Source organism: Kwoniella pini, chromosome 10 (genome assembly GCF_000512605.2).
Source record: "Kwoniella pini CBS 10737 chromosome 10, complete sequence".
Classification (NCBI taxonomy): Eukaryota; Fungi; Basidiomycota; class Tremellomycetes; order Tremellales; family Cryptococcaceae; genus Kwoniella; species Kwoniella pini.
In genome coordinates, this window is record NC_091725.1 from 1,092,703 (window position 1) to 1,107,089 (window position 14,387).

Genomic DNA, 14,387 nt, shown 5'->3' on the forward strand with positions numbered 1-14,387 from the left:
TTTTCAAGCACGATTACGAGAAGTACACTTGCTGCCGCAGCAAAGGCTTGGAATGAGTGGCTTCGAGATCCGCCAAAGCACGGAAAGCGGACATGTCTACGCGAGACTTAAATACGGCGAATACTGATTATAAATTCATCAGCCCGACCCGATCAAAACATCCCGACTGTACAAACGGACATACCATGAGTAGAATCGTGATTCAAGGCTTTCTCGGCTTCCTGACAAACATCAAAACCGGCTGCACAATGACAGCATCGGAACCATATACCACGAATCTGATCTGTGTGCACATCGCAAAGTGTTTCTCGATGCAGTAGGTGTTGCAGGTACGCGGTCGGATCTCTTGAATTGATTGTTGCTAAAGCGGACGTTGGTACTTTGCCTACTGGATGGCGATACAACAGTGGCAGAACAGGTCGCGACGACTTGATTGGGATGTGTACAGGACGGTCAAGTTTCAGAAAGACGTGGGTCGGATCATGTAACTTGTAGGAACGAAGCTCGCAGATAGAGCACTGTGAAAACACACATAATGGTCAGTATATTATGAAGGGCACCGATAGAAACACATACTAGATTGTAGCCCTCTGGATCCGAGGGACAATTAGCGCATTGGTATCTTCTGCCCATGATCCATTGGTGACAGTTGCCGCACTTCAACCCGTGGTCAAGCGCATCAGGGGTAGTAACATTGATGACTTGTTGTGTTGCCATTGGTTGCGATTCACCATGCCGCTCAGCAGTCGGAGCATACACGGTGTCATTTGTGGGGGAAGAAGAACGCGAGGAACCACCAGCATCATCACGGAAAGGATCGGGTTGATTGACTGCCATCGTTCGATCTTGTCGGAACCATCGATCCCGTGCTCGACGAGAAACGGCATCCACTTCGTGGGAAGATATGGGAACCGGAATCTACGAGACTTAGCTGAGTCCTCAATACAACTCGAACCGGCCTCGATAAACTCACCTTCATCATGATATGGTCCGCTGTATGGCTTGTACCATTGAAATCCGACACCACAGCTTCACATTGTATACACAAGTCTACGGCACACACAGCGCAGTGAAACCTTGGACCGACTATGTCTTGTAAGCAGTTATGACAAAAGGCGCCAGGATGACGCATGGGCACAGGGATAAGATGTGGGCGATTTGGAGGGCGCTGCTCATTTAAGGCGAGCCTCGGTGTAGCCACATGAGGGTCCACTATGTCTGGGAGTGACAGAAAGGCATGTGCAGGATGTATCTCTTCCACTTTATGGTGACAAGTCCGGCATAAATTGAAGTTCGGACAAGATACACCTATATCTCAGGTGAATACAAGCACTTCCAGAAAAATCTCCTTACGAGAATTAAGACTTACATTTATACCGGTATTTGAACAGCGGATTTCTGCATATCGTGCAATTTGAGTCCTCGTTATATTCTACCGAAGCGTCAGCGCAGCTTTTAGAGCAAAACAAAGCCTACTCACCCACATCGATCCAGCCCTCTGCAGCCCATATCATCTCCCTAAAGGTGTGTCTTGAATTACCCGTCATTTTCTGCCTTCTCCGCTCTGCGTGGGCGAGCTCGCGTCTAGCAGCTCTAGTAGCTGCCTTCGAATGAGCGATGCCATGGACCTCTATACATCCAGCACACAATTCATAACCGTGCGGCTTAATAGTGTTGGTCATTGGTAGATTCTGGTTGTGAGATACAGGTGACTGGGGCGATGTGTGGTCACTGTCATAGCGGTAAGTCGCCGTGGTCGGTGAAGACTGATCCACAGACCTCGCCTGCATTGACCCAGATGATGCGTTGGTCGAGCTAGAATTACTCCTCAGGCGGGGATTTGCGAGGTTATATACCGTTTGCGACTCGTTAGAGCTGGGTCGGCGAGGTGCCCATTCCGTACCTTCAGAGGAGGAGCCATCGCTTGGATCGCTGTCGCTGCTTTTGACTGGAAGACCCAACTTGGCTTTTCCAGGAGCATCTGCTTTCCAGAATTCACCTTCTCCGCAAGTACAACAGACATAACGCATGTAGTCCAGGCGTATTCCGCAAGCGGAGCAGTCAGGCGCCAAGATGGGTGGACCAGGTGGTTCGGCGATGCGTATCAATTCATGGGCTAGCGCCGATAGATTAGGTGTCTTGGGAGGTGAAGTGGACAAGGTGAAGTCAGATGGCATTCGGGATATAGGGCGGGACTTGGGTCCTGCTTCATATCCCACGTATTCTCCTTCTGATCTCGAAGACTGGGAAGTGTCATCATTTTGGTATGAATAGTAGTAACCTGCTTTTCAAGCTCAGCCATCTGATCTTCCAAGTGAGGAGCAGCACTCACGACCCCGCGCATCCCTCACCAAAGCTATTTCTCCTGATTCCTCGTCGCTTTCATAGCTTTCTTCATCGCTATCAAAATCATTGGACCTCGCCAGGCTTTTTGGAGTAGGACCGAGTTTCCGCGAAGCCAATCTTGATTGCTCACGCAGCCATCTCGTCCCAAGATCCGAGTGAGTCAGGAGTGATGGAGCTGGATCGCTGTTCGGACCAGTGAGAATAGGCGGTAAGGAAGGCAGTGACCGTCTGGTAGAAGCGGAATGATGCAAGCTTTGTACCTCTTTCGGTGTCGCTGAGCCTGAAGTAATTTCCATACGATTCTCAAGTTCTAAGTCCATCAGGCTGAATTGTCGAAGAGTTGAGTCGCGTTCCTCCAGACTATGCCCGTGTTCCGTCCCTTCCTGCGCAATATCGAGTCCGGATGATCGACTCCCACTTGCTAAACTGTCGGTGTAGAGACTAGATCGGTATGTTCTCTGACCTCTTTCACTTTTCATGGAGCTAGAAGATGATGCCGTACCTGTGCGGAAGCTGGATACCGAAGAAGTATCACTCAAACTCGGTCCATCGTATTCCACAAGTACGTCTAATCGCAATGCGATTTTCTGAGCGGTGAATCCGTGAGACATATGACCAGAGTGGACTGATCCTGCGGCATCGTCGTCACCGGAAGTAAAATAATGTATGGCTTCCGTCAGATCTGTATCAGTCTTGATGAAGAATTCTTCCCCGTCATCATCTGTGTAAGCTAGCGAAAACGGCGATGCTGAGAGTGAAAAGCATTCTTCGACCTGCGGCAATTGAGTGAGTGTATACTTCGAGGGAAAAGAAAGCCTACTAACCCTGTTACGCAATGACTCCAGTCTACAAGTCGCCGCCGAAGGGAAGGTGACTCGACGAGCTGAACCATCGAACGCGCACTTGACGACTAATGGTCGATGTGGCCGGTCAGGTATCGAGCCGGATGATGAGGGAAACATGTTTGAGTTTCAGCGGGACATTGATAAAAATGGGACCAGCGTCTGCATGGAGTTTGCGAAGTGATCGGGAGGTAGTCAATATTGAGATAGAACGAGGCGTTTTATCAAGATGGTGTATGAGCTTGAGATGGCTCAGAGTGAAGATGAAATTCATGTCAACAAATGCGCAGCAACGAAGGAAAGTGGTGACGTGGAATTAGCGTGTGGGGATAGATAGGATCGTGCATCACCTCAAATCGATATACTTCAATAACATCAGGACTACATTGCTACTCAGACTCACTATAAGAGTTCTGTCAACAACGGAGCGACGAAACTGCCGTCAATCATGTCAGCAGATTCCCCGAGCTCGCATGTCGCTATTGGAGGTGCAACTTCAGGTTTGACCCTCAACCTGTACGTTTTGATCACAATTATTTCCGACTAAACCGCACACTCAGCTAATTCAGAAACCACAGTCACCCTCTACCTATTCTCAACATATCAGATCATCTCAACAGATCTCGTCTGACCTCTTCTGGTGATATTAAAAGTAAGTGGCTGATGCTTAGTCGGAGACGTGTGCCTGATCATCTAAACGACTTAAACGCCGTTAGTCTTCGGGGCTCTGCTTGGTACCGAAAGTAATCGAGAGATTTCTGTGGTCAACTCCTTCGAGCTGATATTTGGCTCCCCTGATGGAGACGTCGATATGGCAGAGGCCAGCACCTCAGCCACCAGGAATACTAGCCAAATGCTGAACACTGCATTTTTCGACACAAGAAGAGAACAATGTAAGTTGACCGATTTATCCAGCCGAAATGCTCCTGCTGATCTGCCCGATAGTCAAGCAAGTCTTCCCGACTCTCGATGTTGTAGGCTGGTACTCGATAGGTAAATATCCTGCATTGGAAGACGTCACTCTGCATAAACAGGTTCGTACATGTGTTGCCGCTCTACCTTATCTAACCTATCACGGACTCACATTCGGGTTAGTTTGCCGAGATCATCGAAACTCCAATCTTCCTTCTCTTCGATTCTGAGCACCAGCCTGCTTCTCAAGCTTTACCTGTCAAGATATATGAAGCTGCGTTAGCAGAAGGAGGTAAGGACGAAGATACAAAGGGGAAATTCGTCGAGCTTGTCTATGGAATCGAGACTGGAGAAGCGGAACGAATAGCTGTAGATGGGGTTTCGAGAGGTGGAATGGGCGGTGAAGGAGAAGAAAGTACAGGTGAGATAAGATCTTTCACCTTGTGAGCTGAGATGAGCTGAGATTATGTACAGTGGTAGCTAATTTGACTACACAACGTAATGCTATACGAATGTTGTACGAAAGGGTTTCTGTTCTCTTACAGTATATAACAGCGGTCATCAATAGTGAGTACTGTACTGCAATACTCGACGTCAGAATAATTGACTAGACCATTCAACATAGAAACTGCTCAACCTGATCATACCATCTTGCGCCAAATATCAGCCATTATTGCAACACTTCCAACTATGGATGCCAAAGAATTCCGTGAGGAACTTACAACAGTCAGTATCCCGTTTCTGTGCTGTTCGAGGACTCCGTTGACCTCAATATGGCTACTTAGGAGTGCAGTGATGTCCAGCTCACCACGTATCTTACTACATTAACTAAACAGCTTAACGCCCTCAGCGAGGTGAGCTGGACTCATTCATACATATTTTTGGAACATGACTAATTTGATTGACCCATACAGTATGCCGATAAGCATAATCTGCTGCACCCACCACCGAACGATGACTTTGGAGGATCTCATGGTGGGATGAGAGGCGGCCGAGGATTTGCTGGAGGCGGATGGGATCTGGGTGGAGGACGAAGAAGAAAGTAGTCAAAACCTGCACTGTAGCATATAATGATGCTTGTAACAAAAACGAAAACGGGTAACTCATATTTGTAATATAAATTGGAACGATACCTCATGTATAGACCTCGAATCGTCTGAGCCACGACATCGAACATCATGTAATATTGGCTTGCCAAACGAAGTCTCAACATTCGTCACGTAATCTAAGAGATCGGTATTTGTGCATACGGTTAAACACATGATCATCATCAAGATTGGGATTGCAGATCCGAGTAATATTCTGTCATCGAAGGCATACGAGTTAGAATTGCCGTTGATCAGGCAGAAGAAAAAGAGGATACTCACGTTCTGCTTGTTCGATTGCCCGCACACACGCCTTAGCCTTGTTGACAGTCTCCTCATATTCCGATTGCTCGACACTGTCCGCTACGATACCAGCACCAGCAGCGATATGGGCGCTTCCGCCGTGGAAAACTATCGTTCTTATACAGATACAAGTATCCATGTTATTTTTGTCGAAATCAAAAACTCCGACACCACCTCCATAGGGACCTCGTCTGGCTTCTTCAAGACCCATCACAAGCTGAACAGCCTTGATCTTGGGCGCACCTGTGTTATCCGATGATTAGTTAGCTGGGATTGGTCGTGCGATCGTGTAAAGCAGACTTATGATAGTGTTCCAGCTGGCAGAATTGACCGAAGGGCTTGGAATCTGTTCAAAAGCCGGGTCAGCAGTGTCAACATGACGTGGGTATACATCGAAGGAAGCTCACCTTGATTGATCATCTCTCAAGATACCGCTCACTTGACTTGTAAGGTGCATGACGTGCGAAAATCGTTCGACTCGGAACAAGTGGTCAATTTTGACTGATTCAGGTTTACAAACTCGGTGCACGTCATTACGTGCTAAGTCGGACAACATAAGATTCTCGCTAAAGAAGCAAACAATCAGCTTCGATCATACGACTTCCGTTTATTCACTGCGACAGATAACTCACCTGCGCTCTTTCTCATCGCTTAGTAGATCCGCTTCGAGTGCTTGATCCTCTATCATCGGAATTAGGTCAACGTCTAACTTCAAGAGGAAAGTCTCAAGCAGAAGGTTAGTATAACTCACCTTCTTCATCCTTTCCACGCTTTCGGGTACCTGCTATGGCGTGATTTCTCAATTTCCTGTCCTTGATGTGACATAAGGTTTCTGGAGAAGCACCAACGAGCTGTGTTTCCCCACAATCAAGGTAGTACATATACGGCGAGGGGTTTGTTCTTCGTAAGTTTCTGTAAACATTGAAAGGATGTACATCCGTTTTCCTGGTGAATCTCTGACTTGGCACAGCTTGAATAATATCTCCAGCAACTATATGCTCTTTCAACTTTGTCACAAATGCCTTGTATCCCTCTTCCCCGACATTGCTAGTCGTCTCATAACCTAAATGCACAGGTCCTTGCGGTGGCAACGGAACATCCGGTGTCATCAACTTCCTTCGTAATGTTTCTATACGCCCGACAGCTTCTTCGTACAATGCTGGGATCTGCGAAGGCGGTGTTCCATCTTGCAAATGAACGTGAGAGACGATTTTAACGGTTTGATATATATGGTCGAATATCAAGTTGGTTGAAGTGAGCATGAAGAAGGCTTCGGGCATACCTGGAAAAGGGTTATGCAATGGATTCTTGGGTTTTGTGACAGGCTCGAAGTGGACAATTGAATCGTAAGTGATGAAACCGACAGCACCACCTGAAAGTTTCATCAGCATCGCATGACACAGCTCAGGTTATACCAGATGTGCAAACATGAAAGTTTAGCTTACCAGTAAAAGTGCCAATTTGAGGAATTTTGACGTATCTATATGGTGCAAGCTCCTTCTCTAAGGCTGTAAGAGGGTCACCTTCGACATCGAATCCCTCTCCAGTTCTTATAGTTTTGATAGGGTCTACCCAGCTTGTCAGCTCGACAAAAAGGCTCTCTTAAGATGATTACTCACCAGCACCGACGAAACTATACCTAGCAAGGTTTTCTCCACCGATCACGCTCTCCAACAGGAAGCTGTATTTACTGTCCTTCGCTATCTTGAGGTAAGCGGCTACCGGTGTTAAAAGGTCCGCAGGAATTTCAACGAAGACAGGGATTAAATTAGGTTTCAAGTTCTCTACGGCATGTTTGGGTTTCGATGTCTCCAGTGGAGTGGAGAAGATGGACGCTGATGGCGGAGCAAGTGTAGCTGGAGAGGAAGATGAAGTTGCGAATAAGTTGATGAGCTCATCCAGTGATGGCACTGCTGGAGGAGACTATGGATTTATCAGCATCGGGTTGCGCACAAACGTAGTCATTCACAGGATGACAACGTACTGTGGGAACCATTGCGTGCGGATAGAAGAGAGAATGGGATACCTCAGCGGTTCGGAGTGCAATCTATGCTTCAGTCTACTGAGGTATTTTTAAGCTTGTCAGTTGTCAGTCTTACCTATATGATCAACTTTTGGCTTGACTCGATGTCGTCTAGCATAAAGCGCCTCAGCTCAGGGAGTCACGTGATAAGTGCCATGTTCGGTCGGGCCGAAATACGAATTTTGGTATTGCTCGGTTTGGTGGGATTAGGGTTTGATTAGCACAAATTCGTAATTGAGTAATAAAGATAACCGAAACTGTGATGGATTGACGCCTCTTCATCCCAGATCAACAATATCAATCAATTACCACGATACATCACTTCATCTTCATTCTGCAAGTTCCCTGCGATCTTATCATACCATTGCTCTCCCTACTGCATTATATCCTCTACTCCTTGCTTCCATCCATTTCCTTCAAACCCCGTCTCAAAAGTTTTCATCTATCCCGTCACCATCATCAGACCCAACTCTGCATTGTTCAGCCTTGGCATAACATCTGATGTCTCAGTATCAGCCGGTCCAGCAACGTCGTACTCACACGTATGAAGCTTCTGGAAGCGATCATATAGATGGTACGGGAAGTAGAACAGCCGCTTCGGTCAGGAGTTTGAGCCTAAGGAATCGTAAGTACTAAGTCCACGCGCATCAGTGTCACAGAGGTCTGTGCAGGTAGTCCGAAAGTATGCTTCAAAGCATCTGTCATCATGGGGACTATATAACCAAAGTCAAACGCATTTCTTCCAGCCTCATGCTCTTCTTTTCGTGTCTGTATGTGACTGACGTCTCCACTGCACTCCTTTCATCAGCGCAAGAGGTGGATATCGATCCCAATGATCCACCTTTGCCTTCTTATTCCGCGTTGATGGCTTCAGAATCTGCTGCTGCCGCCGGAATATCACAATCTCCTCAACCAATGGGTGATGCAGCTTCTTCAAATCATGCTCGCATACCTAGTATAGATCAGACGCCGTACGCTCCTGTAGACTACGGTCCTCCTTCGTCTGGTTATCCTTCGTCTCAACATGGTCACGCATACGGATATGAAGGCAACCCGAACTCCAACTCCAATAGACATTCTCAAGGTAGTATAGGGAGAAGACCTGCATCTGACCCAAACAACATTGACTTCAATCAGCTTTCTCTTACCTCAGCTTCGCATCCTTCTCCACCCAATCCACCTTTACGCCAACAAACAGCCCCACCACATCAACCTTATCCTCCTCGTGGACAATACCCTAGACAAAGGACGAATACAGGTGGATATCCTGGAGCAGATATGGACGGAGCTGCTAGTGTATATAGTTTAGATTCTGGTATGGGAGCGTATTCAAGTGGAGGACAGCCACAACAATCTCAACACCAGCAGCAATATCAAGCTCCAAATTATGATCCTTATCCCGGTGGTTACGCTCCTCAGCAAAGTGCTCCTGATTTCTCGAACCCTTATTACAATGCCGCAAATGACTTTTTAGGTCTTCCTCCTGGCGCGGAACAACAATATGCTCCCTCTGTCGCCAGTGCCTCTACCAGTCGTGCACCTACCCGTCAACAAAGCACGACCACCCTCGCCCGAACCAACACCAGCGCTACAACTCTTTCCAACGCCTCTTCCATGTCGCTATCTCGTCACGTCCCTGAACAAGTAGGAGCCTCATCAACTCGTAGAAGGGGTACACAAGCTGCAGTAGATTTGAACAAACCACCATACACGAAGCAATATGTTGATGATTATCGAAAACGTATGAAAGATGACCCTGATCCTGAGGCGCAATTCGCATTTGCCAAATACCTCATCGAAGCTGCTAAAAAGATAGGGGATGAGATCAGTCAATCAGATCCGAAGTTAGGAAGGAAATACAGAGACGTATTGTTACAAGAATCCTTGAGGAACATTAAGAAATTAGCAGAAGGGAAAGAACCATATGCGGATGCTCAATTCTTCCTTGCAAATCTGTATGGAACCGGACAATTAGGTCTTCAAGTTGATCATGAAAAGGCATATTACCTCTATCTTATGGCTAGCAAATTGAATCATGCTGCTGCGACGTACCGTTCAGCTGTCTGTAATGAAATTGGAGCTGGAACAAGGAAAGATCCTAATCGAGCTGTCTTATTCTACCGAAAAGCAGCGGCTTTAGGTGACACAGCAGCCATGTATAAATTAGGTATGACGTTATTAGGCGGATTATTAGGCCAAGCTAGAAATCTTAGGGAAGCTTCGGTATGGTTCAGAAGAGCTGCTGCACAAGCGGATGAAGATAATCCCCACGCTCTACACGAATTAGCTTTATTACATGAAAGGCCGAATAACGGTGTCGTACCTCATGATCCCAATATGGCTATAGAATATCTTACTCAAGCCGCTCAACTGGGTTATGCACCGGCTCAATTCAAGCTGGGTAGTTGTCATGAGTTCGGTACTTTGGGTTGTCAGATAGATCCTAGACGAAGTATCGCTTGGTATACCCGTGCGGCGGAAAAAGGTGATGTGGAAGCGGAATTAGCATTGAGTGGATGGTATTTGACAGGAAGCGGTGAGTGTCAGGTTTTCCAAGCGTTGTAATGAAGAAGCTAACAGTCGCTTGAAGAGGGTGTGCTCAAACAATCCGATACCGAAGCATACTTGTGGGGTAGAAAAGCAGCCAACAAAGGTCATGCAAAAGCGGAGTATGCAGTAGGCTGTGAGTCCCAGGTCTCAAAATGGTGGAACCCGAGCTGACTTTCAATTTACAGATTACACTGAGTTGGGAATAGGTGTGAAGGCAGATGCAGAATTGGCGAAGAGGTGGTATATGCGAGCAGCTGGTAAGTACAAATAGTCGACTTGATTTGTATATATAAAAGCTGAACTGAACTCCTGATAGCTCAACAACATAAACGAGCTATGCAACGACTAACGGAAATGCAAAATGCCAAGAACGTCAAAGGTAAAGGTAACAGGCCAACAAGGCATGAAGCCTCTTCGGAATGTACTATTATGTAGATAAAGCCGATGAATCAGGTCCGTGACCGCACTTACATATGTATAGTAAGTTCACACGCAATCTTCAACTGTGGGAAAGAATTGGTTGCTCATGGAAATTATTAACAGATATTCAGCAATGAAGATGGAAATTACACGTTTATGACATGTCATTAATCATCATTATATTTTACGCTGTTGATCGATGCATTGCATCTGCATGAGTACTGTAAACTCCTATTTTTGATTTATGATTTCTTCTAAACCCTTTGCCACGTCTTCCTTTAACTTTTCAGAAACAGTCTCTTTATCCGCAAAATACGTCAGCATCAATTGTTTACCTATCCATGGATCATTCAGTTGACCGAGTATTTTACCCTAGGATGATTGCATATTAGCTATGACTTTCCTTGAAAAAAGGGAAATCAACTCACCTCAAACTCCACTATCAGTCCACCTTCCCGGGGTCGAAGCAAGACTACTTGTTTACCCTTTAATACAGTCTGGGCGGGAAAGAAAGATTTGAGAATTTGTATGGATTCGGTTATACGCTACGTTCCAGATTAACATATTGAATTAGACACATTCATTTAGTGCGGAGGCAGACCATTCAACTTACCTGTTCATCCTCAAGTGTCAATTCTCCTTTTGTCCTGGCTAATCTCTGACGAGCTTGCAATGCTCTCGTAAAAGCGTCCCTCAAATGCTACATAATTATATATGTTAGCGTATCGAATCATCGGAAGTACCTAGGAAGTATAAAGATTGACTCACACCAAAATCAGTATTTCGATTGGGTACTGAATATCGCGCAGGGATCAGCTGAAAAGAGCAAAACTCGGTAATAAAGATAGCTGAACACACCTATCCTGACAGCAATAGCCACAGGTCTGTCGAAAAGATTCTTCATCAACTCCTCTCCTGAAAGTTGAGGGGCATTGAGTGGATCAGAAGGAGCTTTGGTAGGTGGAGTAAGCAGATGTTGAGCTGTAAACGTCTGTAGAGATTGTGAGCTTGACTCCCTATTGAGTATGTTGAAAGAGAAGCTCACATGCCATCCCTCGACGTTTTTCAAGTCTTTGGTAGCTGCTTCATCAAGATAGAATCCCGCACTATACACTTTAACCCTGAGAAAGGAAACTTTCCGTACACCAAGTCCGACAAGCGATAAATTTGGCGAAGGAGTTACCAGTGAAGAAGATAGGTCAAGGGGGAATTGAATATTAGTATCTGAATCCACTACATACACGATTCGAGTATGAGCTGATAGCGCCTTCTGTAATTTGATTGCTAAAGAATTTATACATACCTCGGAAAGCGGCTTTTGATTTTGGATCATCTCGGAAATCAGAGGGTGCAGAGTCGGCATGTAGAGTAAATTGCTCTTTGAGCGGTGTAGTCCAATCTAAGACATTGATTTCAGCTGATTCATCCCGAGTCGAAATATCATCTTTGGAAGAACATAACGGTGATAGATAAGGCTGCACACGTACCGCGATCTTTGAGTATAGCATATCCAACTAGAGAACCGGAAATAGTCACTCCGGTAACCAAGGGGAGTATGGGGAAATTACGCCGAGATCCATTTCGATTCCTTGCTATACCACTCCGTAAAGCTGATAGTAATGGTCCAGTACTTCTGAAAGCCATACTTGTGGATGATTTCGCTTTTTGCCTTTTCGAAAGACTATCTTTTCAATGATGTATTTTATAACTGCCTGCATAATTCTCGGCTCCTTCTTAACACCCCTACCAAGGTGAAATAAACTGTCTACGTCATCGTTTTGTTGTCACCATAGCGTCATAACCGGTAAACGCAGCCTAATATGAACCGACATCCACAAGCACGAGTATTGAGTGAAATAGAGATAGGTTAATTCCCCTTCGCTCTTTCTTGGCTTTTCTGGCACTATCAAACTAAGATGATCAGACGGAGTGCGCCCAAAATTGTCAAAGCTATTCCACCAGTGTCATCACGAGCCGCGGTGGTGGATATACGCTATATCAGCAACTCTAGGCGGAAATTTACGACCGCCGAAAGTGGTCTGTCGAATGCTCGGGTTGGACGACCACCTGACACCACTTCTAGATCAAGTAATATACCTACCGTGAATAGCGATGGAGAAAAGACAAAAATAATATGGCCTGATGGGAGAGAAACTACATTGTGAGCTGAACATGTCGCACAATTTCAGCCGGATAAAACGCTGAGACACGATCTTCAAAGCGATAATTACTTCTTATTTGATCATTGTCGATGTTCGAAATGCTTTCATGAACAAACTAAACAACGTCTGAAAACCCTAAGCGAGGTGAGCTTCACTTATGTCACAAACTGTTATCATGGCTTACAATGTCTTGGATAGATTCCAAGCGATATACATCCTATGTCGGTGGAAGTTGATAAAACAGGTGTTCATCTGACATGGTCTACGTCTGATTCACATAAATCCACCTTTCCCTTAGAATTCCTGAGACGTTCAGCATATGACCCTCCATTAGCTTCGTATAGAGATGACAAAGAGAGGTGAGTTCAATGCATGACCATTCAATATTCATTGCTGAGCGTGTATATACCATCTAGTCGTATATTATGGAATTCTACAATAGCGCAATCACCTCCCAACGTGCTGTATGATGAAATCATGAGTACAGAGAAGGAAGGATCTACAGGTGGAAGGGCTATATTGAAGCTTCTTAACAAAATTGTGAGCTATGTGTACTGTTCTCGTCCCGGCAGGCGTCGTTAGCTAACTAATAGATGTAGCACGATTTCGGGTTCTGCTTTGTCGAGAACGTTCCGACCACTGGTGAAAAGACCAAAGAGCTGATCGAGAAAGTGGCACCTATACGTAACACTCATTGTGAGCTTTGGCATCCTCGTTGTTCGAAAAGAGTATAGCTTACATCAAACGGCTTTTTATTAGATGGAGGTTTCTGGCAGTTCACTGCGGATTTAAGTCATGGTGATCTAGCATATTCGAATGAAGGTCTTCCCGCTCATACAGATACGACATATTTCACCGACCCAGCTGGACTTCAAATCTTTCATTTACTTTCTCATCCTTCACCTCCAGGAAAAGGCGGTACAACTCTTCTTGTAGATGGATTTTATACTGCTTCTTTACTTTCAACACTATATCCTACTTCTTATTCTCTTTTATCTCGATTAGCTATTCCTGCTCATGCATCAGGAACAGAAGGTACAATGTTAAGACCACCATTAAGTCAACCTACTTTACGTCATGATGAAAAAGGTCAATTAATTCAAATACGATGGAATAATGAAGATAGAGGTGTATTAGGTCAAGGTTGGACACCAGATGAAATTAAAGGTTGGTATCAAGCTGCAAGAAGATATGATGAATTAAATAGAAGTGAAGATGCAGAATATTGGATTCAACTAAAACCTGGTACAGTCTTATGTGAGTTCTTCCATTTATGGTTGATACGGAACCATTTTTTAATCGATTTTTGTTTAATTAATTCAGTCATTGATAATTGGAGAGTCATGCATGGAAGATCACCATTTACAGGATCAAGAACAATGTGTGGTGCGTATATAGGTGCAGATGATTGGTTATCACGTCGTACAGCCCTTACTAAGAAATATGAAATACGTAAGAAGAGTATTCTAGATGATAATTGGAGTGTAGGATGGTAACATGTTATCAGAAATAAGTGGGATTAGTTGTAAATGAAAAAAGCATAGCACATCATAGCATGATTGGGACTTTTGTACCATATGATCACGAGCAATATTGCACATGCATGAAATTGAATGATCTAAGATTGTGTCTATATGTTATTGTATATGTACTGAAAAAATTCCCGGGATAATGCAAATAATGTTATACAGTTAAAGATTGATTTTTGAGTGATTGCGTCTATTTTAGATATCCTGTAGATGGA

The 14,387-nt window shown here is 45.0% G+C and overlaps 7 protein-coding genes across 7 annotated transcripts; 3 read left to right on the forward strand and 4 right to left on the reverse strand.

Moving 5' to 3' along the window:
• Positions 1–13: 13 nt before the first annotated feature.
• I206_107207 (uncharacterized protein) lies at positions 14–3,308 on the reverse strand (the record flags this gene model as incomplete). Its single annotated transcript, XM_019156970.1, has 8 exons — positions 14–123; positions 185–518; positions 577–918; positions 974–1,308; positions 1,370–1,432; positions 1,481–2,281; positions 2,333–3,119; positions 3,171–3,308. The coding sequence occupies 8 exons, from the start codon at positions 3,306–3,308 to the stop codon at positions 14–16; spliced, it is 2,910 nt and encodes a 969-aa protein (XP_019009688.1).
• Positions 3,309–3,636: 328 nt separating this feature from the next.
• I206_107208 (uncharacterized protein) lies at positions 3,637–5,146 on the forward strand (the record flags this gene model as incomplete). The annotated part of the gene is made up of 9 exons (XM_019156969.1): positions 3,637–3,704; positions 3,767–3,840; positions 3,905–4,081; positions 4,134–4,222; positions 4,284–4,521; positions 4,575–4,667; positions 4,726–4,826; positions 4,886–4,954; positions 5,015–5,146. 9 exons carry the CDS (start codon positions 3,637–3,639, stop codon positions 5,144–5,146), a joined length of 1,041 nt encoding a protein of 346 aa, XP_019009687.1.
• Positions 5,147–5,370: 224 nt separating this feature from the next.
• I206_107209 (uncharacterized protein) lies at positions 5,371–5,699 on the reverse strand (the record flags this gene model as incomplete). The annotated part of the gene is made up of 2 exons (XM_070203476.1): positions 5,371–5,402; positions 5,468–5,699. The coding sequence occupies 2 exons, from the start codon at positions 5,697–5,699 to the stop codon at positions 5,371–5,373; spliced, it is 264 nt and encodes an 87-aa protein (XP_070059577.1).
• An 89-nt stretch (positions 5,700–5,788) lies between these two features.
• On the reverse strand, positions 5,789–7,484 carry I206_107210 (uncharacterized protein; the record flags this gene model as incomplete). Its single annotated transcript, XM_070203477.1, has 7 exons — positions 5,789–5,834; positions 5,896–6,054; positions 6,121–6,169; positions 6,240–6,860; positions 6,934–7,056; positions 7,108–7,411; positions 7,473–7,484. The coding sequence occupies 7 exons, from the start codon at positions 7,482–7,484 to the stop codon at positions 5,789–5,791; spliced, it is 1,314 nt and encodes a 437-aa protein (XP_070059578.1).
• A 528-nt stretch (positions 7,485–8,012) lies between these two features.
• I206_107211 (uncharacterized protein) lies at positions 8,013–10,496 on the forward strand (the record flags this gene model as incomplete). Its single annotated transcript, XM_019156967.1, has 5 exons — positions 8,013–8,136; positions 8,320–10,047; positions 10,102–10,194; positions 10,247–10,318; positions 10,378–10,496. 5 exons carry the CDS (start codon positions 8,013–8,015, stop codon positions 10,494–10,496), a joined length of 2,136 nt encoding a protein of 711 aa, XP_019009685.1.
• A 216-nt stretch (positions 10,497–10,712) lies between these two features.
• I206_107212 (uncharacterized protein) lies at positions 10,713–12,125 on the reverse strand (the record flags this gene model as incomplete). Its single annotated transcript, XM_019156966.1, has 8 exons — positions 10,713–10,853; positions 10,910–11,026; positions 11,095–11,181; positions 11,250–11,275; positions 11,340–11,472; positions 11,527–11,714; positions 11,785–11,880; positions 11,969–12,125. The coding sequence occupies 8 exons, from the start codon at positions 12,123–12,125 to the stop codon at positions 10,713–10,715; spliced, it is 945 nt and encodes a 314-aa protein (XP_019009684.1).
• Positions 12,126–12,397: 272 nt separating this feature from the next.
• I206_107213 (trimethyllysine dioxygenase) lies at positions 12,398–14,139 on the forward strand (the record flags this gene model as incomplete). The annotated part of the gene is made up of 7 exons (XM_019156965.1): positions 12,398–12,642; positions 12,703–12,787; positions 12,842–13,002; positions 13,060–13,183; positions 13,243–13,339; positions 13,403–13,900; positions 13,967–14,139. The coding sequence occupies 7 exons, from the start codon at positions 12,398–12,400 to the stop codon at positions 14,137–14,139; spliced, it is 1,383 nt and encodes a 460-aa protein (XP_019009683.1).
• Positions 14,140–14,387: the final 248 nt, after the last annotated feature.